The sequence below is a fragment of the Ursus americanus genome, chromosome X (genome assembly GCF_024610735.1).
Source record: "Ursus americanus isolate L20-20 chromosome X, mUrsAme1.1.p, whole genome shotgun sequence".
NCBI classification, from domain to species: domain Eukaryota; kingdom Metazoa; phylum Chordata; class Mammalia; order Carnivora; family Ursidae; genus Ursus; species Ursus americanus.
Window position 1 is genome coordinate 43,433,828 of NC_142164.1, and position 25,361 is coordinate 43,459,188.

Here is a 25,361-nt window from a genome sequence, read left to right on the forward strand (position 1 = left end):
CATATACACACAGAAAAAGTTGGAAAAGATGTACACAAAAAGCTTAATAATTCTGGTTCCTCTCTAAGGGTCAGACTCATGGGAAATTTTAATTTCCTTTTGTATTTTTTGCATATCTGTACTTTCTCATTTTTCCAAAAGAACATGTTTTAGTTGTATCACAAAAATTAATAAAAAGTTTAAATAGAAATAAAATTAAAATTATCAAAATAGCAGGTCAGTTTACTTATAAAGACAGTATGGAACAGCTAACAAATACTTGAAAAATTTTTTTCAAAGGATGATAAATTTCAAGTGACATTTGAATCCTTTAGCTAGAAGTATCAGCTAGGCCATTATTGCAGATATATTAATTTCGTAATTAGCCCTTTATGTGCAATATGGGGAAAATGTCTCACAGGACTGCTGAGTAGATCAAATGAAGTAATATGTATGAAATGAGCTGCTGTGTTTGGCTACCTCCTTCACCCCACCCACATGCAGAACCTCAGATCTCTTCAGATTTCCTTCCGTTATTGATGGAGGTAATATCCAAGGTTTACGACACCCTTGCTGAGAAACAAGGCCAGACAGCAGAGGGGGTTGCCCACTCTTCCGTTCTTCTGCTACTATGCCATCCACCATGGGCCTTACCCTGGAAACTGCCATGTTCTGCTTCGCACTGCTGAGGATGTTTTAGAGTCCTCGAGATAGTACAAATCTTACTGATTTATCTGGAGTCCCTGGTGGACCAAAGTCCTTCTATATCCCTAAGTAAATGTGGAGAATATGCTTCCTTCCACTTCAATATTACACTTACCCAGATGGGTACTGCCCCAGCATGGCTTGGGCACTGATGCCACACATACACAGAAGAAGCCATTTTAACTTACAGGCCCTTTTTTTCCATGATGAATGCACTGGGGGCTAGGGGCAAATTTGAGCAACAGGTATCGTGCTGTAGTAAGGATTGTTCCTTATTCTCCACAAAGCCCTATTTTCCTGTTTCCTTAAGTTGAAATCATTACATATTCCCCTATTAGGGCCACTCTTCCAGGTGTTAATAGAAAACCACAGGCCCCAAATAGAGTCAATTATGCCAGGCCAGGTCACCAAACTGGGGCTTAATACCTAACCTAATTGCAGTTTCAACCTTCCTCAGAAATGTAGTAATGTAGTCTTAACTGGTCAGTCAGGAATTTTCTGGTCAGCAGCAAAGAGGTAATTTGTCACATGGGCCCTCTCCATCCCTTCAAGAAAGATGAAGTAATCCGCTTAATAAGACCCTCTGTTTTTACCCCCAAAGGAAGGTGATGTTGGCTGAACCGATCCTTTCTTTTGCTAATAACTTCCTTGTCCCACCATCCTGCTTACTAAAGCCGATTATATCTTCAAATTTACTAGGCTGAATTTTGTTTTTTAACACAGGTCAGGAGACTTACCTGAACGTAGTAGTTATAGGGTGGCACCGTATTTAAGTCCACGCTAAAACATTGTATCCCTCACTCTATCCCACACAATCTATATCCCACAGATCAGTCTCTAAAGCGAAGTACTGTGTAAAGCATCATTATTTCCCCATATATTATGCTCAGTTAAAACAGAGACTTTTTTTTTTATCCTGGCCTACTACATGCCTAGTGCCTGATAAGGTACATTACTACTTAGATATCTTACACATATTAAGCAAACACACCATCATGGCAAGAATATACCACTCTTTACCCTGGGAGCAATTTCTTTTTTTTTAATTTAAAACATTTTATTTGAACATTTTATTTATTTATTTGATAGAGAGCACAAGGAATGGGAGCTGCAGAGGGAGAAGGAGAAGCAGACTCCCCGCTGAGCTGGGAGCCCAATGCGGGCTGGATCCCAAGACTCTGGGATGTGACCTGAGCCAAAGGCAGATGCTTAACCAACTGAGCCACCCAGTTGGCTGAGAAGGCTGTATGAACAGCCCTTGTGACTTTTTACTAACTAATTATCCCTGCCCAAATTCTGCTTAGAATTCCTTACTAACTGAAGCTCCCAAAATTGTTTTCTTTGTCCTGTCAATCCCTCACAGAATTATTGGCTCTTTGTCTAAAAAGTATAACAACTGCCTCCCTTGGTCATTTCTTTAGGTCACAATTTCATTATGAGGTCTCTGTGCACATGTAATAAAACTTTTTTTCTCCTGTTGATCTGTCTTATGAAAATTTAATTCTTAGTCTAGCTGGAAGAACCCTACAGGTAGAGAGGAATTGTTCCTTCCCTTCATGTGCAATGTAAGGATTTAACCCAATTTGCCTATATCTAAAGTTGCAGTTTTTAACAACTATGTCGTGTTGCATCCTCAGTGCCAATTCAATGGCTTCTAAGTAGAATATTTAAAAAGTTGTTACCACTCCCAGTGTCTGAATGTTTTTTACTATTAACATGTCCAATTATTTTTCTTTTTTTCTGCTATCTACATGCATCATTACAATCAGAAAATTCCATGAACATTATTATAAATGCTTTAAAACAAAATAATATTATAAAGCATGTTAAAATACAAATAAACTCAAAACAAAATGAAACAAAAAACATACAATGCAATGCAATATTTTCAACATATATTACGGATTTGGAGTTAACCTTAATATTTGAATAGCTCTTACAACTCAATAGCAAAATGGATTTCCAACCAACAAAAAATAAAAATGGAAGCTGCAAAATAAAATATGTGTGCTTATTTGGGGTCCTAGGGATTGCAATCCAGGAGACACAGATTTGACTAAAATCAAAAGCATGTTCCAGAGAGATAAAGAAGGTTAGAGTTTTTAAAGAGAAATGAGGGGATTTACATAAATTGTTTTGAAGAAAACGCGATTGGTGCTGGTATTGCTACAGTTATACTAACCCATGTATGATTGGTTGCTAGGGCTAGTGTTGGGCAGAAAGTCCGTTTATGTCCATTTTAACATATAACAGATGCCTTGGCTTTTAGCGGAGTTAAGCAAAAATTCTGAGAATTTGAGACAGAAGATGTGCATAAGCCCCACCTCTTCAATGTTTTCCTGGTTGGTCCCATTTTAAATAACTCTCTTAGAAAGGGTTACTTCATCTTATTCTTCTTATTGTCAGGACTAAGGATATGAATGGGAAATTTACAGTAAGGAAAACATAAAGGACCAATAAAGAAATGGAAACTCAACTAATAATGGAAGAAATATAAATGAAAACAAAATTAAACCCTTCCTTTGCCTATCAAATCAGAAAAGATTAGAAAGACTGATAAGATTCTGTGTTTGGGTGTCAGTAAATAGAACTAGCATATTTTGCTGATGGGAGTAATGTATAGCCACACTTTTATAAAGGGGAGGTTTGCATATGAATGTCAATTACAGCAATAATAATAATACTGAAACTTGAAAACAACACAAATAGGCATGAATAGAGTATTGGCTCAATACATTATTATACACATATGGAAAGAAACACTATGTGGCAAATCAAAAAAATTAAGGAGACTTCTGATTAAATGTTGTAAATTGACTACAAGCTTTTATCTTCCTTTTTAAATAAGATCTCACAAGAATTAAGTAAACTGATAATAACATTAAAAAAAACCTTTTTATTTTGGAATAATTTTACAGAAGAGTTGTGAGAAGAAGAGAATTTTATAGAAGAGAGTTCCTGTATACCCTTCAACCAGATTTCTCTAATATTAACATATTTCACCTATAAAAATTAATAAATTAACATTAGTTCAATATTACTAACTAAACTAAACACTTTATACACATGTCAACAAGTTTTCCCCATAGTCCTTTTTTTCTGCTCCAAGATTCAGTCCAGAATACTAACTGTATCTAGTTATCACGTCTCCTTATTCTTCTACATTCTCTGACAGTTGCTCTTTCTTTTGTTTCAGGACCTTGACATTTTTTGAAGAGTACTGGTCAGCTATTTTGTAGGATGTCCCTTAGTTTGGGCTTGTCTGATGTTTTCTCATGATTATTGAGATTACAGGATTTAGGGAAGAATAGCACAGAGGTGATATGCCCTTTTCTCTGGTATTCTGTGATGTGATTCATGTGATATGGTATCAGCATGATTTGTTAGCGGTGGTGTTAACTTTGATTCCTTGGCTAAAATGATGTCTGCCAAGTTCTTCCTCCGTAAGATCTTTCTCCATTTCCATACTCTATTTCTTAGAAGTGAGTCACTAAGTCCAGCCCACGCTCAAGAGAAGGGGAATTAAGCTTCACCTCCTGTGGGGAGAAGTATCAAAGAATTTGTGGGTGTTTTTTTAAAAAAAAATAGTGATTAATTAAAATTTGGAGGGGAGATATTTTGAGGCTATGCAAATATTTCTTCTTAAATATTTCCTCTTAAAGTTTTACTCATTAAATTTAGCATCCATCAGTGGGTCTAATGTGCAATAATTACTACCTTGGTGTTCTAATGTGGTTTTCTATATTCCTCATACTGACTGGATTACCTGGAATTATTCTGTAAGAAAGTTCTATCTATCTATCTATCTATCTATCTATCTATCTATCTATCTATCATCTATCTATATCAGTATGGATGTTTTTATTCTTTGGGGTATAATTCAGTGATATCTTTTTTTCCAAATGGATCCAGTTTTGGCCATTAGAAGCTTGTTTGGGTTGGCTCATGTCCCTCTGATATGCACAATGTGTTAGGCAGAATTTTAAAGACACCTTCAAGATTCCTGTGTTTTGGTTATTCAGTAAAACACCAATCCAGGTATTGCTGTAAATGGACTTTTCAGATGTAATTTAACACTCAGTCAGCTGACTTTAACATTGGGAAATTTTCCTGGATTATCCTGGCTGACCCAAAATAACCACATGAGCTGTTGAAGCACAGAAACTTCTCCAGCTGGTGGCAGAAGAGGAAGGCAGAAAAGAAAAGGAGAAGAGAAAGTCAAAGATATTGAAAGCATGAAATGGATTCAATTTTTCATTGCTGACTTTGTAAATGGAGGTGGCCAGAACCAGAGGAAGTCTGTAGAAGCTGAAAAAACCTGCAGGTGACAACCAGCAAGGAAACAGGGATCTCAGTCCTACAACTGTATGGAACTGAATTCTGCTAACACCTTGAATGAGACTGGAAGTATGTTCTTTCTCATAGTCTCCAGATCAGAGCCCAAGCTGATTGGCTCCTCAATTTCAGCTTCTTTGAGACTGTAAGCAAAGAACCTAGTTGAGCCCACCTAGACTTCTGTTTTAAGCTGTTATTCTTGTTGTTATGTAGCAATAGAAAACTAATAACACTTTCACACTGTTTTTAAATCACTTCCTTACTTTCTGGGACTATAAGATGTTCCAGGTTAATCCTATATTTTCCCCGCTCTGGCCCTAGGATCAGCTATTCCTTTAAGGAGTCCTGGTTCCTTTTATTAGAAAACAGTATTTTAGAAACCAAGATCTGGGCCCTATGTGTGTTCATTGCTAAAGGGGCATCATTGTGTCTAGGCTCTCTCAGAGGACAGAGCTAGTAAATCTATCTATACTAATCTCTGTACACACACACACACACACACACACACACACACAGAGGCTCATATTGCTATCTCTAACTCTAAATCTTTTCTTCTGTGCTACGTCTTTCTCTGACAGTGGGAAACTTGGCTCTGGTTATATATATTAACTTACTTGTTCAACCCTCATATAGATGCAATGTATTGCTATTCATGTAATAAATTGCTATGCTATGCTCTGTGAGAAACAAATACACCAACTGTCATACAGTTCATTTTGTCTTTAGCTTTGCAGTAGCCAAACATTGTTTTCCAAAGTTACTTAGGTCAAACCACCAAATTTACATGTTGAAATCCTAATGCCCAATATGATCATATTAGGAGGTAAGACCTTTAAGAGGTGCTTAGATCATGAGGGTGGAACCCTCATGAATGGGATTAGTGTTCTCATAAGAGATTCCAGAGAGCTCCCTAGTCCCTTCCACCATGACAGGACAAAGTGAGAAATCAGCCATCTGCAACCCAGGAAAAGGCCTTCATCAGAACCCGACCATGCTGGCACCCTGATTACGGACTTCAAGCTTCCAGAACTGTGAGAAATAAATTTCTGTCATTTATAAGCTGCCCAGTCTGTAGTATTTTATTATAGCAGTTCAAATGGACTAAGCAACAATTTTAATACAGTTAGATGTATTTGTTACAGTCTGTATTCCATTCTGAATTCTCCCGACATTCGCGATGATTTTTAAAAATTTTCCGTGTATCAGGATTTCTCAACCTTGGCATTATTGACATCTCGGGCTGGATCATTCTTTCTTGGGATGGCTGTCCTGTGCCTTGTTGGGTGTTTATCAGTATTCCTGGTCTCTATCCACCAGATGCCAGCAGCACCCACCTCCATAGAGTGAGAACAAAAAAATGTCTGTAGACATTGCTAAATATCTCCTAGTGTGAAAAAAAATGAGAACCACTGGCATAGGGAGGTAGTCACCGTTGGTGGTGGTGTATAGTTCTATTGGTTTTAGTATGTACATTAGCTACCACAGTAACATATAGAAGAATTCCACCACCCTAAAAATTTCCTTGTGCAGACCCTTTGTTGTTAGTCACATTCATCACCCCCAATCCCAGGGAGCTACTGATCTGATTCTGATTGTATAGTTTTGCCTTTTCCAAAATATCATGTAACTGTAATCATAGTATATGTAGCCTTTAAGATCTGATTTTATTCACTAAGCATAATGCTTCAAATTTGTTCATAAAACAAGAGTTTCTTTTTATTGCTGAGTAGTATTCCATTTTATGGATGTACCAAGGTTTATTAATATATTCACCTGTTGAAGGTGGATTGTTTCCAGATTTTGGTGACTATGAATAGTGCTACTATGAACATTTGTGTACAGGTTTTTGTATGAATATGCATTTGAAATTCGATTGGACAAATATATACAAGTGGGATTCCTGGGTCATATGGTAAGTGTACATCTGATTAACTTTATATTAAACTGTGAGTGTGTTTTCCAAAGCAGCTGTATCATTTGCATTTCCACAAACAATGCATGGGAAGTCCTGTTGTTCCACATCATCACCAGCATTTGCAATTGTGGAGGTTTTTTTTAAAAAAATTTTGTCCATTCTGATAGGTGTATCTCATTGTGGTTTTTTAAAATATTTTTTTTTGAGAGAGAGAGGGAGAAAGAGAGAGAGAGCATGAGTGGGAGGGGCAGAGGGAGAGGGAGAGAGAATCTCAGACTCTGTACTGAGCACAGAGCCCCACATTGGGCTCAATCTCATGACCCAGAGATCACGACCTCAGTAGAAACCAAGAGTCAGATGCTCAACTGACTGCACGACCCAGGTGCTCCATCACTGTGGTTTTAATACACATTTCTCTAATGACTAACAATATGAAACATATGTGCTTATGTACCATCTGGATATCTTCTTTGGTTAAGTGACTGTTCAGATATTTTGACTTCTTAATTGAGGTTTTTTTCTTTTAGCGTGTTTTAGCAGTTCTTTAAATATTCAAGATATATGTCTTTTATAAGATATGTGATCTGCAAATATTTTCTTCCAGTGTGGCTTGTCTTTTCACTCTCTTAACAGTGTCTTTTATAGAGCAAAGATTGTCATTTTGTTCAAGTTCAGTTTATCATTTTTTTCTTTTATGGATATCATACCTAAAAACTTCTTTCATTGTCATACCTGAAAACTCATTGCCAAAATCAAGATCACACAAATATTCTCTTATGTTTTCTTCTAGAATTTATATATTTTTGTCTTACATTTAATACATTAAAATTTATTTAAATGTCAGCTTATATGTTGCATTTTGAGTTAATTTTTCTGTAAGTTGTGAAGTAGGTATTGAAGTTCATATTTTTGGTTATGTATTTCTAGTTGTTTTAGTTTTATTTCTTCTTTTCCAATATATGTCTCTTGAGATTTTCTTTTTTTAAAGATTTTATTTATTTATTTGACAGAGATAGAGACAGCCAGCGAGAGAGGGAACACAAGCAGGGGGAGTGGGAGAGGAAGAAGCAGGCTCATAGCGGAGGAGCCTGATGTGGGGCTCGATCCCAGAACGCCAGGATCACGCCCTGAGCCAGAGGCAGACGATTAACCGCTGTGCCACCCAGGCGCCCCCTTTTTTTTGCACGAGTGAGCAAGTGAGGGGAAGGGCAGAGGGAGAGAATCTTCAAGCAGACTCCCCACTGAGCAGGGAGACAGATGTGGGGCTCAATTTCATGACCCATGAGATCATGACCTGAGGTGAAACCAAGAGTCAGACGCTCAACCAACTGTGCCACCCAGGTGCCCTGGGATTTTCTACATAGACGATAATGTCATTGACAAATAGGGAACGTTTTATTTAATTATTTATTTACTATTGAAGTATAGTTGACACACAATAGGAAAATTTTATTTTTACTTTCCAATCTGTATGCTTTTTATTTATTTTTTTGCCTTATTGCACTGGCTAAGACTTCCATTATGATGTTGAAGGAGACTGCCGAGAGTGGATGTACTTACCTTGTTCCCAGTCTTGAGGAAAAATATTCAGTCCTTCACCATTAAACGTGTTGACTGGGTGTTTTTGTAGAAGCCCTTTACCAGGTTGTGGAAGTTGACTTCTATTCATAGTTAATAGATGTTGTATTTCGTCAAAAGATTTCTCTGCATCTTCGGCGATGCTCATGTAGTATTTTTTCTTTAGACACTTTTTAAAAATTTTAAAAAGATTTTATTCATTATTTGTTTGAGAGAGAGAGAAAGTGAGAGAGGACATGAGAGCAGGGTGAGGGGCAGAGGGAGAAGCAGATTCCCCGATGAGCAGGGAGCTCCATCCCAGGACTCCGGGATCATGACCTTAGCTTAAGGCAGACACACTTAACCCACTGAGACACCCAGGCACCCTTTCCTTTAGATTCTTAATGTGGTGGGTTGCATTGATTGATTTTCAAATATTGAATTATCCTTTCATTCTTGGGATAAACCTCACTTGGTTGTGTGAGAGAGAGAGAGAGAAATTTAATCTTGTAATATGAGGGATACTAGTCTTAGTTTTCTTTATTTGTACTGTATTTCTCTGGTTTGGTTATTGTAAAATGAGTTGGGACGTATTTCCTCCTCTTCTGTATTAGTTTTCTATTGCCGCCATAAAACATTGCCACAAATTTAGTATATTATTTTAAATATAAAATTTTATATTACCTCACCATTCTCTAGGTCAGTCTCACATAGATCTCATTTGCCAAGAATCAAGGTGTTGGCAGAGCTCTATTCCTTTCTGGAGGCTCTAGGGGAACATCTCTTTCTTTGCTCATAAAGAAATTCTTTTTTATATCTTCTGTTTCTTGGTTCATAATTTCAGTTTTAATTAGGTTTTTAAGAGTGATGACTCTTTTGGGCATTTTTTATAATAATCATTTTAAAGTCTATCAAATATTTATGGCATCTGTCATCTTATCATAGGTGTCTGTTGATTACCTTTTTCCATGCTTTTGAGAATTTCATGATTTCTTACATGCTGAGTAATTTTGGTTTGTATACTGGACATTAAATATTTTTTATTATGTTACGGAGACCTCAAATAGCTGCACCATGCATTCTCTCTGTTTTTCATATCTGTGTTTAGTACTAGAAAGAGTTAGAATGTATTCCATCTTACTTGGAACCAAAACTACACTGCATAGATTTTTATGTTTACTTTTAATTTTTCATTTTTTAAGAAAAATCACAAAATTATGGAAAAATTGCAAAGACAGTGTAAAGAATTTTTCCCTGAATTATTTGAGAGTAAATTGCTAGTTTAATGGCCCATCCACCCTATGGTAGGCAGAATTTTAAGATGGCCCCTACAACTTTCGCCTCCTGGTTTTACTCCTACCATTATGTTACATTATACGGCAAAAAGGATATCACCCAGATGAGCCTAATCTAATCACACAAGCCCTTGAAAAGGAGAAAGCTTTATTTGGCTGTTGACAGAAGTTAAAGTCAGAGAAACTCAAAGCATGATAATGCTTGGATGAATTACCATTGTTGGCTTTGAAGATGGTAGGGGCCAAGTGCAAGGAGCACAAAGGAACGTCTAGGAGCTGAGAGCAATGTCCTGTCAAAAGTCAGCATAGAAATGGGGATAACAATCCTATCACTGCAAGGAGCTGAGTTCTGCCAACAACCTGAATAAAGTTGGAAGAAGATTCTTCCTGGTCCTCCAGATAAGAGCCCAGGACAATCAACACCTTCATTTCAGGCTTATTAGACCCTAAACAGGAAACTAGCCAAGACTACTGATCTATAGAACTATGAGCTATAAAGGGGAGTTGCTTTAAGCTGCTGAATTCATGGTAATCTGTTACACAGAAGTAGAAAATGAATATAACCCCAAACACCTTTTGTGCACATTTCCCACAAACACAGACATTTTCCTACATAACCAAGATACAATTATTAAAATCAGAAAATTAACACTGACATATTACTACCATCTAAACTCAGATCCCAGTAAATTTTTAACCAGTTATTCAACGTCTTTATAGAAAAAGGACATTCCAGTCAGAATCATGTATTGCATTTTGCTGTCAGATCTCCTTATTATCCTTCAGTATAGAATATGCCCTCAGTTTTTCTTTGACTTTAATGAAGCTATCTTTCAGTTATTTTCTACAGTGTCCTTCAATCTGGTTTTGCCTGATATTTCTTCTTGAATGGATTCAGGTTATGCATCTTTGGCAGCAATATCACAGAAGCATTGCTTTGATATTCTCTTTTTATACTATCAGGTGACACAATCTCAATTGGTCCCATTACTTACAACGACCTCTTTGTCCATTTGTTTAAGGTGGTGCATTCTAGGCCATTTCAATGTCTTTTTCCTTTGTAACTATTAAGCATTTTATGGGTAGGTATTTTGAAACTATGTAAATGTTTATTTGTGTATTTATTAATTTAGATACTGAATATATTTTCTTTTTTTTTTAATTCAATCAATTACACCATGTTCTATCATTATCTATTTTGATACTTATATTGTCCTCCATGTGATTTGTAGGAACCTCTTCAGACTGGCTTCTGTGTCCTTTTGGTATTCCATAATTTTTTGAGCACTTTGTTTTCTGGCACATCAAGATGTTCCAGGCCCATTGTGTTCTTTACCTGCCACATCCATGTAATCAGCCATTTCTCCAAGGAGTTCTTGTTCTTTTCGATCAAAAATACTATTTAAAAGACGGGCTATGGACACTAGGGATGTTTCCTGCTATTGAGATACTGAGCTCCCAGGCTCTTTCAGTGGAAAGAATTAAGCAATATTTGTGTGTATACACACACAGACACACACACTTATATATAGGTACTCACATGTATATACATTTACACACTTACAAGTATATTTCTATATATATCCATTGAAAGCCATGTAGGTGCCCTCTTCAGATTGCTGGCAACCTTCTGCATGGACATGTTTCTCACCCTGTTCTGATTTTAAAATCCTGCTCCAGTCTGCCACACACTGCCTCCACATGGACACTCCCTTCAACCAAATAGAAAGAACCCAATACTCCTCACCTGGTTAGTCTCCTACCCAGGAAGCCCGCTTTTCAATTCTTAGAAATAACTCTACAATAAGCCACTCTCCCAAGATGGATGCCTTCTTCACCCTGCTCAGGCCAACAAAATTCTGTTCTCTCCTACCATGCTTTTCCCCATCTAATGGTGTTATGACTGAATTGTTCAGGAAGAGAAGGGCTGAGGAAAAGGAAAACAAATAGCTTTTTAAAAAAAAGTCAACAAAAATTTTTTTCATCGAGGTAAGTGTACTCTTTAAACCTCATCACCTATTGCAGCCATCCGTCCATCCACCTCCCTTCTGGTAACCATCAGTTCTCTATATTCGAGAGTCTGTTTCTTGGTTTGCCTCTCTCTCTTTTTTTCCCTTTGATTGTTTTGTTTCTTAAATTCCACATATGAGTGAGATCATATGGTATGTGTCTTTCTCTGACTGATTTATTTCGCTTAGCATTATACTCTCTAGCTCCATCCATGTCATTGCAAATGTCATGATTTTTTATGGCTGAATAATATTCAATAATATTCAATGATATATATATATATATCTCATTGTGTGTATATATATATTTATCTCATTGTGTGTGTGTGTGTGTGTGTGTGTGTATATATATATACACGTATATATATTTCTTTTAAATTCATTCATCAGTCGATGCACACTTGGGCTGCTTCCATAATTTGGCTATTGTAAATAATGCGGCTATAAACATAGGGGTGCACGTATCCCTTTGAATTAGTGTTTTTGCATTTTTTGGGTAAATACCCAGTAGTGTGATTACTGGATCATAGGGTAGTTCTATTTTTAACTTTTTGAGGAACCTCCATAATGTTTTCCACAGTGGCTGCACCAGTTTGCATTCCCACCAACAGTGCAATACGGTTCCTCTTTCTCCACATCCTCGCCAACACTTGTTTCTTGTGTTCTTGATTCTAGTCATTCTGACAGGTGTGAGGTGGTATCTCATCGTGGCTTTGATTTGTATTTCCAAAATGATGAGTGATGTTGAGGGTCTTTTCATATGTCTGTCGGCCATCAGGATGTCTTCTTTTACTACTCATGTCTTCGGCCCATTTTTGAATAGGATTATATGTTTTTTTGGGTGTTGAGTTATATAAGTTCTTTACATATTTAGGATACTAACCCTTTATTGGATATGTAATTTCAAATATCTTCACTCATTCAGTAGCTGGTCTTTCAGTTTTATTGATTTTTTCCTTTGCTGTGCAGAAAATTTTATTTTGATGTAATCTCCATAGTTTATTTTTGCTTTAATTTCTCTTGCCTCAGGAGACCTATCTAAGAAAGATGTTGCTATGGCTGATGTCAGAGAAATTACTGCCTGTACTCTCTTCAAGGATTTTTATGATTTCGGGGCTCACATGTAGGTCTTTCTTCCATTTTGAATTTATTTTTGTGTACGGTATAAGGAAGTGGTCCAGTTTCATTCTTCTGCTTATTGCTGTCCAGTTTTCCCAACACCATTTGCTGAAGAAACTGTTTTTTTTTCCTTTGGATATTCTTTCCTGTTTTGTCAAAGACCAATTGACCATAGAGTTGTGGATTCATTTCTAGGTTTTTTATTCTGTTGCATTGATCTATGTGTTTTTCTGCCAGTACCATACTGTCTTGATCACTAAACCTTTGTAATATAACTTGAAGTCCAGAATTGTGATGCCTCCAGCTTTGCTTTTCTTTTTTGGTGTTGTTTTGGCTATTTGGGGTCTTTTGTGGTTCCATACAAGTTTTAGAATTGTTTGTTCTAGTTCTGTGAAAAATACTGTTGGTATTTTGATAAGGATTGCATTAAACGTGTAGATTGATTTGGGCAGTATGGACATTTTAACAATATTTGTTCTTCCAATTCATGGGCGTGGAATGTCTCTCTATTTCTTTGTGTCATCTTGAATTTCTTTCATCAGCGTTTTATAGTTTTCAGAGAAAACTTTCATCTCTTTGGTTAAGTTTATTCCTGGATATTTTATTGTTTTGGGTGCAAGTATAAATGGTATTGTTTTCTTAATTTCACTTTCCACTTCATTATTAGTGTATAGGAATGTGACACATTTCTGTACATTGATTTTGTATGCTGCAACTTTACTGAATTCGTTTATTAGTTCTAGTGGTTTTTTGGTGGAGTCTTTAGTGTTTTCTATATAGAGTATCATGTCATCTGCAAATAGTGAAAGTTTTACTTCTTTTTCAACAATTTGAATGCCTTTTATTTCTTTATGTTGTCTCACTGCTGTGGTTAGGACTTCTAGTACTATGTTGAATGAAAGTGGTGAGAGTGGACATCCTTGTCTTGTTCCTGACCTTAGGCGAAAAGCTCTCAGTTTTTCCCCATTCAGTATGATGTTCACTTTGTCTTATTGATGTGACGTATCATGTTGATTTTTTCACAAATGTTGAACCACCCTTTTAATTCTTTTTTATGACTGACTTGTGTGAATATATTACCAAGCTAAAAAGTATAAAATATGTTGTGTTTAAGTTAAATTCAAAAGTAGATAGAACTTGTGTGTTGTGAAGCTTCTCAGGAAACAGCACTTGATCACAAACTGATCACCATCTTCATAAGCGGGTGAGGATATCCTCTGTCAATAACTCCATTACAGTGGGGTTAAGGTAGCTTCTGACTATATGTAAGCAGAATAAGCAGGAGTCAACAAAATTTCTGCTCCTGGGGTGCCTGGGTGGCTCAGTCAGTTAAGCGCCTGACTTCAGCTCAGGTCATGGTCCCGGGGTCCTGGGATTCAGCCTCTGTGTCTGGCTCCCTGCTCAGTGGGGAGCCTGCTTCTCCCTCTCCCTCTGCCTCTCCCCCTTTTCCTGCATGCGACGTGCACGCTCCCTCACTCTCTTTCAAGTAAATACATAAAATCTTTTTAAAAACACCTGCTCCCAACTTTGGGCAGAAAGAAAGTGTATCTGTAAGCCAGTAAACAAATGGTTTCTTCTGAGCTTCCAAGATTTCTGGAGATGCACAATTAAACATGAACAGAAATCACTGTGACAGAATGAGGGTGGGCACCTGCCTGCTATCCTAGCACCTAACTTCCTGAGAAAGTAGCCCTTCCCTTCCACACATACACTAGAAAGAGGAAAGGGACAAACCATCCTTTGTTAGGAACATAAGAGTGGTTGAGACCCCATGTGCCTCAATGACCATTAGTGACAGAGATGGGACAGTTCACTTCCAGCTCACATGGTCTCAGATGCTGTGTGGTCAGAGCTGGGCCTCAAGGAATGAGCAGTACAAGGATCTAGGAGGTATATCAGAAATTGCTAACGGGGTGCCTGGGTGGCTCAGTCGGTTAAGCATCTGCCTTCAGCTCAGGTCATGATCTCAGGGTGCTGGGATCCAGTCCCATGTCAGGCTCCCTGTTCAGTGGGGAGTCTGCTTCTCTCTCTCCCTCTGCCCTTCCCCGTCCCCCCATCATGCTCTCTCTCTCTCAAATAAAAAATAAAATGTTTTTTAAAAAAGGAAATCACTTGGGGCGCCTGAGTGGCTCAGTCGTTAAGCATTTGCCTTCGGCTCAGGGCGTGATCCTGGAGTTCTGGGATCGAGCCCCACGTCAGGCTCTCCCGCTGGGAGACTGCTTCTTTCTCTCTCACTCCCCCTGCTTGTGTTCCCTCTCTCACTGGCTGTCTCTCTCTGTTAAATGAATAAATAAAATCTTTTTAAAAAAAGGAAATTGCTTAGTATGATGTAAATAATCTTAAGAGTTATGGAAAAGGAAATGTTGGAATGTGCTTATCATGTATTACATACTCATCTACTCCCTAACTATGTCTAAATAGAGGGCTAGAAGATGTTATCTTTAACAGGAAATTGAGCAATAAATAAGCAAGCATATTTTGAAAATCTTATAATGGCTATTATCATTAGGCTGAGGATGCTGGGAGTGATTCTGAAACTTGACACAGCCTCTTAGTTTCAGTAGTGATGCCAGGATCTCAGGGTAGGATAAACTAAGAAGCTGCATTTAACCACCAAAGACAAGGAAAGCTTAGTTACCTTTACATGAATCAAGAATGTCATGGTAGACAGGATAGTTTGAATTAGGAATTTTTGTCAGTAGCTAACTGATCCTGTGAAACTATGGCAGAGTGTGTATACACGTTTAACAAATTCTGTTGCATTTCATCCTAGGTTCATACTTATGGACTGCCTTCCTCAGACAGCTGTGCAGTTGACTGATTTGTGGTCACTGGAATGTGAGTAGTAAACTTCAGCATAATCTCCCATGAGCCTTCTCTCTCCTATCTTCCAGCTGGATGTAAGCACCCAAGACAGTCTTGGAAGTCACACACTGAAGATGGTGGCGTTTCCTGCCAGGTTCCTGCCACCTTTCTCCCTGAATGATTACATGGAACAGATCCCACTCCCTCCAGTCTGTATTGCACTGCTAGCTGAGCCCCTGAGATTTGGGAAATGTTTTTAAAAGTACTTAGCCTATAATAAAAAAATAAACATAAAAATAAAAGTACTTAACCTATGTGATGAGCACTGAGTAATGTATAGTATTGTTGAATCACTATATTCTAAACCCGAAACTAATAAAGTACTGTACATTAGTTATACTGGAATTTTAAAAGAACTAAGAAGAAAGAAAGGAAGAAAAAAGAAAGAAAGAAAGAAAGAAAGAAAGAAAGAAAGAAAGAAAGAAAGACTCTCCAGAACAATAAACTCTAGCTACTTAGGTAAAAAAAGTACTTAGCTTATCTTGACATGTAAGTATTACTAAGAGAACATGGATAGGTGGCCCACTAAATTCGTACTTGATTTGTGTTACCTTAAAATCCTAGGTATGGCAAACAGAGGGCTGATATGAGCCACTAGATAGTCTGGATTCCCTCTTAATTACCAGACCTGAATCAGTTGAAATATTATTCTCAGAACTTGAGTCAGGCAGGACCTTGCAATAACATCACAAGTAGGTACTATGAATATTCTTCTTCCCCAAAGGTCTTGCAGCCACAGTTGAATATCATTGATCCTAACTGATAGATGAGAAAGCTGAGACTCAGAAAAGTTTTCCAAGATCACACACATAGTAAATAGCAGACCTGGAATTCTAGCTTGTATTCCTTATTCTTAGATGACAAGACTGATTGTTATAAACTTTTGTCATATGATATCCATACCTTGTCATGCATAGGTGGAAATTCATTCAGCAACACCTCTTAATAGGGAGGGATGTTGGAGATAAAATGCTTCCCTTTGGGGCTGAGAGGTCTAGTTCTGGAAGTCACATTAATTTGCTGATTCCCAAGTTAGCATAACATAAATAAATGAGAAAATATATTGAATGATGCAGCTCTTCTTTTCAGATTTGACATACCAACTTTATCATATATTAAAAGACTTTCGTATCTAAATATGTCCATGCTACTATTTATATATTTTTCTATTACTGGGAGATGACCAAACTATGTTATTTATTTATAGTAAATTGTTCCATCTGGCTATTGATGTTTTCCTTTATAATACTCCAGAAAGAAACTCCATGCCCCTTAGTAGTCACTCCTCATTCCCATCCCCTGCCAGCTACTAACACTATTTTACTTTTTGTCTCAACAGATTTGTCTATTCTGGATATTTCATATAAATGGAATCATACAATATGTGGCCTTTTGTGTTTGGCTTCCATTTAACATAATGTTTTCAAGGTTTATCCATGCTGTAGCATTTACCAGGACTTCATTCTTTTTTATGCATATTGAATAATATTCTGTTGTATGAATATACCACATTTTGTTTATTGGTTTGTCAGTTCATGGACATTCAGGTTGTTGACACTTTTTCACTATTATGAATACTTGTGTACAAGTTTTGTGAACATAGGTTTTCAATTATCTTGAGTATATTCCTACAAGGGAATTGCTAGGTCACATGGTAGCGCTATGTATAGCTTTTGGAAGAATTGCCAAACTGTTTTCCATGACAACTGCGTGGTTATATATTCCCACTAGCAATGTATGAACATTACAATTCTCCACATCTTCATCACCACTTGTTATTGTCTTTTTTTAAATATAATAGCCTTGTCAGTGGATGCAAAGTGCTTAAGGGACACATCTCCAGTGGTTCTGCTCTTGTCTAACCTTTCTGCAGAAATTGGTCCTCGTGACTGGTTTACTACTGGACCAGATTCTGCCATTCACTTGAAAATGTTTGGCCTAATGGTCAGAAGCCACTTATATTTTACATTGTTCTCTATACACATCCTGCTGCTTTCCAAATGCAAGTCCTGGGCCCTGGCATCCTTCTCAGATATCCTTATCAGAAAGGATCTGAATAGGTCATTTACATGAAGCTCTACTTGACTAATTGTGATGAGTGTGGGAAACTTCCAAAAATGAGAAAAAGAGAGAAGACACCCTATGTGAAACACTCACAGAGTTTTCAGCTTCTTTCAGTTTATGGACACCCCAGGGGCTTTGTCCTTGAGTGCTGTGACAAGACACCTGCTTTTGTGTTTTTCCTTACAAGAAACACTGTCTCTATTTGCAACTATTAATACAGCTATTCTCACCAGATTGATCTACAGATTCAAACCAATCCCAATAAGAATTCTTGCAGGCTTAAAAAAAATAATGAGTTGATTTTAAAGTTTATAAGAAAATTCAAGGGACCAAGAATATCCAAAGCAATTTTAATAGAGAAGAACAGAGTTGCAGGAGTTTCCTTACCTGGTTGCAAGACTTACTATAAGCCTACAATGATCAAGTTAGTTTGATATTGGTGAAAATATAGACATATAGATCAATAGAGCAGAATAGAAAGTACAAAAGTATACCTACATATATATGAGTACTTGATTTTTGACAAAGGTACAAAGGCTACAGGAAGGAGAATGGAAAGTCTTCTCAACAAATGGTGCTATATTAGTTGAATATCAACAAAATGAACACCAGAGTTTACTTCATACCTTACACAAAAATTAACATGGGATGGTTCATAAAACAAAATGAAAAGCCTAAAACTATAAAACTGTTAGAGTAAAATATAAGAAAAAGTCTTCATAACCTTGGATTAGGCAACACATTATTTAAATAAAGCAGAGGACCACAGGAAGAGGGAGGGAAAACTGAATGGGAAGAAATCAGAGAGTGAGACAAACCATGAGACACTCTGGACTCGGAGAATCAAACTGAGGGTTACAGAAGGGAGGGGGTGAGGGGATGGGGTGACCAGGTGGTGGGTATTAAGGAGGGCACCTGTTGGGATGAGCACTGGGTGTTATAAAGCAATGAATGAATCGTTGAACGCTACAACAAAAACTTATGATGTACTATACGTTGGCTAACTGAACATAATGAAAAATAAAAAATAAAATGAAAAAATAAAAAATAAATAGAAAACAATTATAAAAGGAAAAGTGGATTAAATGGGCTCATGTAAATTTAAAACTTTCGGTCTTTGAAAGAAACCATTAAGTAAATGAAAAGGCAAATCAAGACTGGGAGAAAAATTTACAATATATATACTAAAGAAATTGAATATAAAATTTATAAAGAAATCTTGCAACTCAGTAGTAAGAGGATGAACAATGAAATTTTAAAAATTAGCAAAATATTGGGGCACCTGGGTGGCTCAGTCGGTTAAGTGTCTGCCTTCAGCTCAGGTCATGATCCCATGGTCCTGGGATCGAGTACCACATTGGGCTCCTTGCTTATCGGGGAGCCTGCTTCTTCCTCTGCCTGCCAATCCCCCTGCTTGTGAGCGCGCTCTCTCTCTCTCTCTCTCTGACAAAAAAATGAATAAAGTCTAAAAAAAAGTAACTCAGTTCTCCTTCAATCACCTTCTGACTCGGTGACTTTTACTTTTTCCCCTGGCTATTACTTTTATCAGACAGTTCTGTTTTCATTCCTCCACCCCTGCTGAAACATCCAGGAAAGGGTGCTTCCTTGTTTATCTTCAGTCATGTTCTGATCATGGTCCCTGTACTCCACTGCTTCTAGAAAGTTCTGTAGTCATACCCCACCACCAGAGAAACTCCAAGGAGAAGGGTCTTAATTTGGTTCTCCTTCAATCAATCACATTGTGACCTTGTTCCCTGACCTTTACCACTTACAGAAAGTTCTGACTTCATCATCCCACTCCCTCAGAAACACCAAGGAGAGGGGATTTATTTCAGTTCTTCATAAAATCTTATTCTGAACCTCAACATTGACCTTTACTTCTTTTGCAAAGTCTGTCCTCATCTCCCACCACCCCCAAAGAACCCTGATGGGGAGGCTTCCTTCAGTTCTTCTTCCACCAATCATGTTCTGATCTCATCTCCCACCCACAGATTTTTAAAAATTGAGGCTGCCTTCAGAAATCTGGGATTGGTGTATGGAAAGTTATAGTATTGATTTTAAGAGGGACCAGAAGGCCATTCATGAACATCACTCAATCAGCTAGCCTTTATGAAGTGCCTATGAGTTCACCACCTTGCATTTCTAGATCAGACTCTCCATCATCCCCTTTGGACAGAAGCTGAAAGATCATTCCAGCTCCAAAATGTTACAAGTGGCACAGAGCTCTCCTTAAATGTTTGCCAATTAAACATGCAGGGATTCTGATGACTGAAGTGTGAACAACAAATGAACAGTGATTTTGTATAAGTTGTACATTTGTTAATGTACACCACTGGCAATCAGCATACACATATTTCCAAATCATGCCTTGTGGAGGCACTGTGGTAAGGAGATAAGCACCCTAAACTGGGAACCGTGGTCCCTACCGCTAACTGGCTATGTGACCTTGGGAAAGCCATTTCCCTACCTAGTTTCCTCATCTGTGAAATGAAGTTTGAAGAAGTGACTTTTAAAATTTGTTATTTTTGAAAAAATTTTATTTAAATTCAATTTAATTAACATATACTGTATTATTAGTTTCAGAGGTAGAATTCAGTGATTCATCACTTGGATACAACATCCAGTGCTCATTACATCAAGTGCCCTCCTTAATGCCCATCACCCAGTTACCCCATCCCCCTACCCACCTCACCTCCAGCAGCCTTGTTTGTTCCCTAGAGTTAAGTCTCTTATGGTTTGCCTCCCTCTCTGTTTTCGTCTTATTTATTTTTCCTTCCCTTCCCCTATGTTCATGTTTTGTTTCTTAAATTCCACATGAGTGAAATCATATGGTATTTGTCTTTTCCGACTCATTTTATTTAGCATAATACCCTCTAGTTCCATCCATGTCATCGCAAATGGCAAGATTTCATTCTTTTCTTTTTTAAAAAGATTTTATTTATTAGAGAGAGAAAGCACAAGCAGAGGAGAGGGAGAAGCAGGCTCCCTGCTGAGTGGGGAGCCCAATGTGGGGCTTGATCCCAGGACCCTGGGATCATGACCTGAGCCGAAGGCAGATGCCCAACCGACTGAGCCACCCAGGAGCCCCAACATTTCATTTTTGATGGCTGAGTAATATTCCATTACACACATATGTGGGGTGCACCCCACATTTTCTTTATCCATTCATCTGTCGATGGACATTTGGGCTCTTTCCCTATTTTGGCAATTGAGGACATTGCTGCTATAAACATTGGTGTTCATGTGCCCCTTCAAATCACTATATTTGTATCTTTGGATAAATACCTAGTAGTGCTATTGCTGGGTTGTAGGGTAGGTCAGTTTTGAACTTTTGGGGGAACTTCCATATTGTTTTCTACAGTGGCTGGATGAGTTTCAATTCTTTTACCCTGCAACCTGAATTTAGAAATACATTTTATAAGGCTACAATATTTCCTACATGTAAAACTAAAACAAGTTCTGCAAAATAATTTCTTAATTTACTTAATTTCTTTATTTACTTTAGAGAGAGCTGGGGGGGGGGCATAGAGAATCTCAAGCAGGCTCCCCACTGAGCACAGAGCCTGATCTCAGGACCCATGAGATCACGACCTGAGCCAAAGCGAAGACTGAAACGCTCAACTGAGCCACCCAGGCACCCCTCAAAATAATCCTTAATGCTACTCATGGGCAATGGACTATGATTTTTTTGTTTGTTTTTTAAAATTGCTTGTTGTGACCCACAAAACTAATTTCAAGAGCCATAATGGGTGGCAATTGTCACTTTGAAGAATACTGGATTGTCAGGTTTTTCAGATTTCTTTCTGCTCTTTTCTAAAAATTGAAAGTGTCTGCATTGAAAATATACAAAAAAAAAATAGCCTCAATCTTTATCTCTCTTAGACCTTCCTCAAACTGTTACCAGTTACAAAAGTCAAAAATCCTGTTATCTCCAGATGACGGAGTCTTAGAGAAAATGGCCCGGGACAGATATATAGGAAGGGGTAGCTTGGCATTTAGCATCTCTGTACTCCAGTACCCTCATCTACCACTATCCTTACCACTCTTATAATCAGTCTATTTTAAGGTCTTGTACTTTTCTAATGTTTTTGTCCATCAAATTCAGGTAAGCATTCATCCTGTTATTTTACTTTATCGTTCACATTAATATGACCACACACACATATGTACATAGACAGATACATACCTACATACAACAGTGGCCTCAGATTAAAGGTGTACATTAGATTTACCTGGAAAGCTTGTTAAAAAAATGGAGATTCTGGAGTGCCCATCTGTGGGTATGTAGGATAGAAGCCAGATGTTTTACATTCTCAAAAACCTCCCCTCCCAAGGTGTTTTTATGCAGGTGGTGGACTCACACTCCTTGAAAAACAGTAGGACGTACATTCTTTTTTTTTTTTTACATTTTTAAAAGAATTTTTTGTTATGTTAGTCACCATATAGTACGTCCTTAGTTTTTGATTCAGTGTTCCATGATTCATTGTTTGTGTATAACACCCAGTGCTCCATGCAATATGTGCCCTCCTTAGTACCCATCACGGGCCTATCCCAATTCCCCACTCCACTCCCCTCTGAAGCCCTGTTTGTTTCCCAGAGTCCATAGTCTCTCGTGGTTTATTCCCCCTTCTCTTTACCCCCCACTTCACTCTTCACTTCCTTTTCCTACCGATCTCCCTGCTATTTCTTATGTTCCATAAATGAGTGAAACCATATGATAATTGTCTTTCTTTGCTTGACTTATTTCACTTAGCATAAAGAAGATGTGGTCCATATATACAATGGAATATTACTCAGCCATCAGAAAGAACAATTACCCAACATTTGCAGCAACATGGACGGCACTGGAGGAGATTATGCTAAGGACATACATTCTTAAAATGATATCAGATGTCAAGTTATGAGTATGATCCTTCCTTGCTCATTGGATGGAAACAACAACAAACAAAGACCAGAGATCTTGAGTCCAGGTAGCTAGGAGAGGAAAGGTAGTATTAAAAAATAAAGACGAGGGTAAAAGTGGAAGATTGCTTTTTTAAACTGCTTTATTAATTTCATATCATGAAAGGAATAGTTTTTCCTAAAACTGAGTGAAATTGCCTTATTGGACAGAAAGTTTAACAGAGACAAAACAATATTTAATTACAAACTGGTAAGTGGAAACACCAAAAGGTTTACAGAGAAAGTAAATCACAAAACTACAAGCTTGTAGAGCAGAGGCCACATTATTAACCTCGCAGAAAACCTTAGGATTCAAGGAATAAGGCAAAAGTCATAATGATTATCAGGTTCAGGAGTTTGGAAATGCTTATGATGCCTCATCTGCTGCTCCTTAGTCTTTCTCCTGACTTCCATCATCTGCCCTACAAACTTTTCCTCATCATCTCCCACTTCATTGTGATCAACATGCTTGTTGGGTATGGCCCACCGAAAATTAGGGACAAGTCGTCTCATTCGCCCCAGCCTAACATTTTTTCCATGCTTCTGGCCTTCACCCCCTCTCAAATTGCGTGATTCCTCTTCATTCTTCACGGGGCCCTGTTCTTCTCCTTCGTTTTCCTGCTGGGCATTTTCGACGTTGATATTTTTCACCGCTTGTTTCTGTTTGGACGCCATTGCTCCTAGGAGGTAAGGGACCGGAAAAAGGGCTATTCTGTTGGTGGGACGATCAGCACCGAGGACAGAGGCCCTACTACGCACCTTTCAAAATTCAGAGCCCGGCATCTCAAAGGCTTTTTAAAATTTTACTCTCGCACGGGGAAGGCTCTCTACGCTCTTCAGGGGGCTCCCGGGCCGAGCCCTGCCCCTTCCCTCCCTGTCGCTCCTCTCCCCTCCCTCGCCCAAAGCCCACCATTTTCCCTGCCGATCCCTGCCCAGGCCTCTGCAGGCACCAAGATGGAGGACCGGCTGGGGCCGGGGTGGGGTGGGGGTGGGAAGGGAATTTGGGGTCTCAGGCTTTCCACACGTTCCTCCCGGCCCCACTGTGCCCCGCACCGACCTGGGCCTATCCTTGCAGTCTCCTCTTCCTCCCGATTCTCGCCGAGAGTGCGCCGCCGCGACACTTAGACCTGCACACCTGCAGAGGACCGGGGTGGGGGGCAGCCGGGGCTGCTGCAGCCGAGCGCTCCGCGCCCACCCGACGCTACCCAGCCCCTCCCGGACCCCCCACGGCCGCCTCGCCCCCACACCCAGCCGGCCCATCCCCCGTGCTGATCACCATTTCCTACACCAAGAAGGACGGGGGCGGGACGCGGCGTGCACCAGGCAGGTGTTTCCGAAGGGTCATCGCCTCACCGCCGTCCAGCCCTCGGCCTACCTTTTGCAGCGGCCAAACGCGGGCTGCTGTGGGGCGTGGGGACTGCGGTCCTCGCGCCGCTTCGCCCTGGGGCAGCCGGACCCCCAGCAGGGCTCCGCGAGCCGCGTGGGCTGTCCCACAGCAAGCCCAGGGAACGCTCCCCCTCCTCCCGGTCCCTTACCTGCTTCCCCTTCGCCTCCGATTCTGGGGCCGCCTCTGGCGCGCACGTCTTCAGGGCCACCGGGAGCAGGTAGCGAGAAGTGAGCGAGCGAGGGCCGGTCTGACGCTGCAGCTGGGCGCGGGAGTCAGCGGCGGCGTGTCACGTGAGGCTTTCGTCACCGTGAGCGGCCCCGCCCCCAGCCCGTGCAGGCTTCTGCCCGCGAGGTGGCGCCCAGCCGGTTGGCCCGCCCGGCACCTCCCTGCTGCCGCGTTCTTCTTAACAGCACCGGCCTGGGCTCTGTGGCTCTCCCTTCTTTGCATATTCTTGGGCCTTTCTCTGCCTGCTGGGGAAGGGCAGTATCTTCTCAGGGACCTGTTGGCCATTCCCACTTCTTCCCTGGGGACTTGCTTCTTGCTCTCTTCTGCTCGCGAAATACATCCCTCCCCTCTCCAGGACGCCCGCACAAAATTTAAGGGGGTGCAGAAAACCTCAGTAGTGAAGATAATTGCATTTTAAGGCAATATTAAAAAAAAAAACCAAAATTAATGCAAGAACATCTGTGAGCAAGATGTCCCACCCACCCTGCTCCCAACCTGTGGTCCTCCTGGCTACCAATGTTCACCGTTTTCTCTACACCAAAATGTGTATGTGGGGGGAGGGGGCAAGAAATAGATGGAATTTTTTCTAATTCTTCTTAGTACCTTTTTGTTTTGTTCTTTTTTCGATTAGAATTGTGTTCTTTTATAGTTTACACTGACTTTATTTTAACTTTTGTTATGGAAAATTTCGAACATATGCAAAAATAAAATAGTATAGTGAAAGCCACTGTACTCATCACCTAGCTCCAACAGTTAACTCATTGCCAGTAATATTTCATGTGTATCCTTACCCACTTCCTACTCTTAGAAACTATTTTTGAAGCAAATCCCAGTCGTAATATCATTTTGTGCATAAGTATTTCAAAGTACATGTCTATAAGGACTCTCATATATTTATATAATTTATATATATAATATATGTGTATTTATATCATAATAACATTTTCACACCTAACAATAATTCC

General features: G+C 39.1%; 1 protein-coding gene across 1 annotated transcript; it reads right to left on the minus strand.

Annotated features, from left to right (window-relative positions):
- Window positions 1–22,870: 22,870 nt before the first annotated feature.
- Window positions 22,871–24,447, minus strand: BEX4 (brain expressed X-linked 4). The gene is made up of 3 exons (XM_045804239.2): window positions 24,320–24,447; window positions 23,842–23,919; window positions 22,871–23,464 (listed from the first exon to the last, which is right to left on the minus strand). Exon 3 carries the CDS (start codon window positions 23,457–23,459, stop codon window positions 23,097–23,099), a length of 363 nt encoding a protein of 120 aa, XP_045660195.1. The 5' UTR covers window positions 23,460–23,464; window positions 23,842–23,919; window positions 24,320–24,447; the 3' UTR covers window positions 22,871–23,096.
- Window positions 24,448–25,361: the final 914 nt, after the last annotated feature.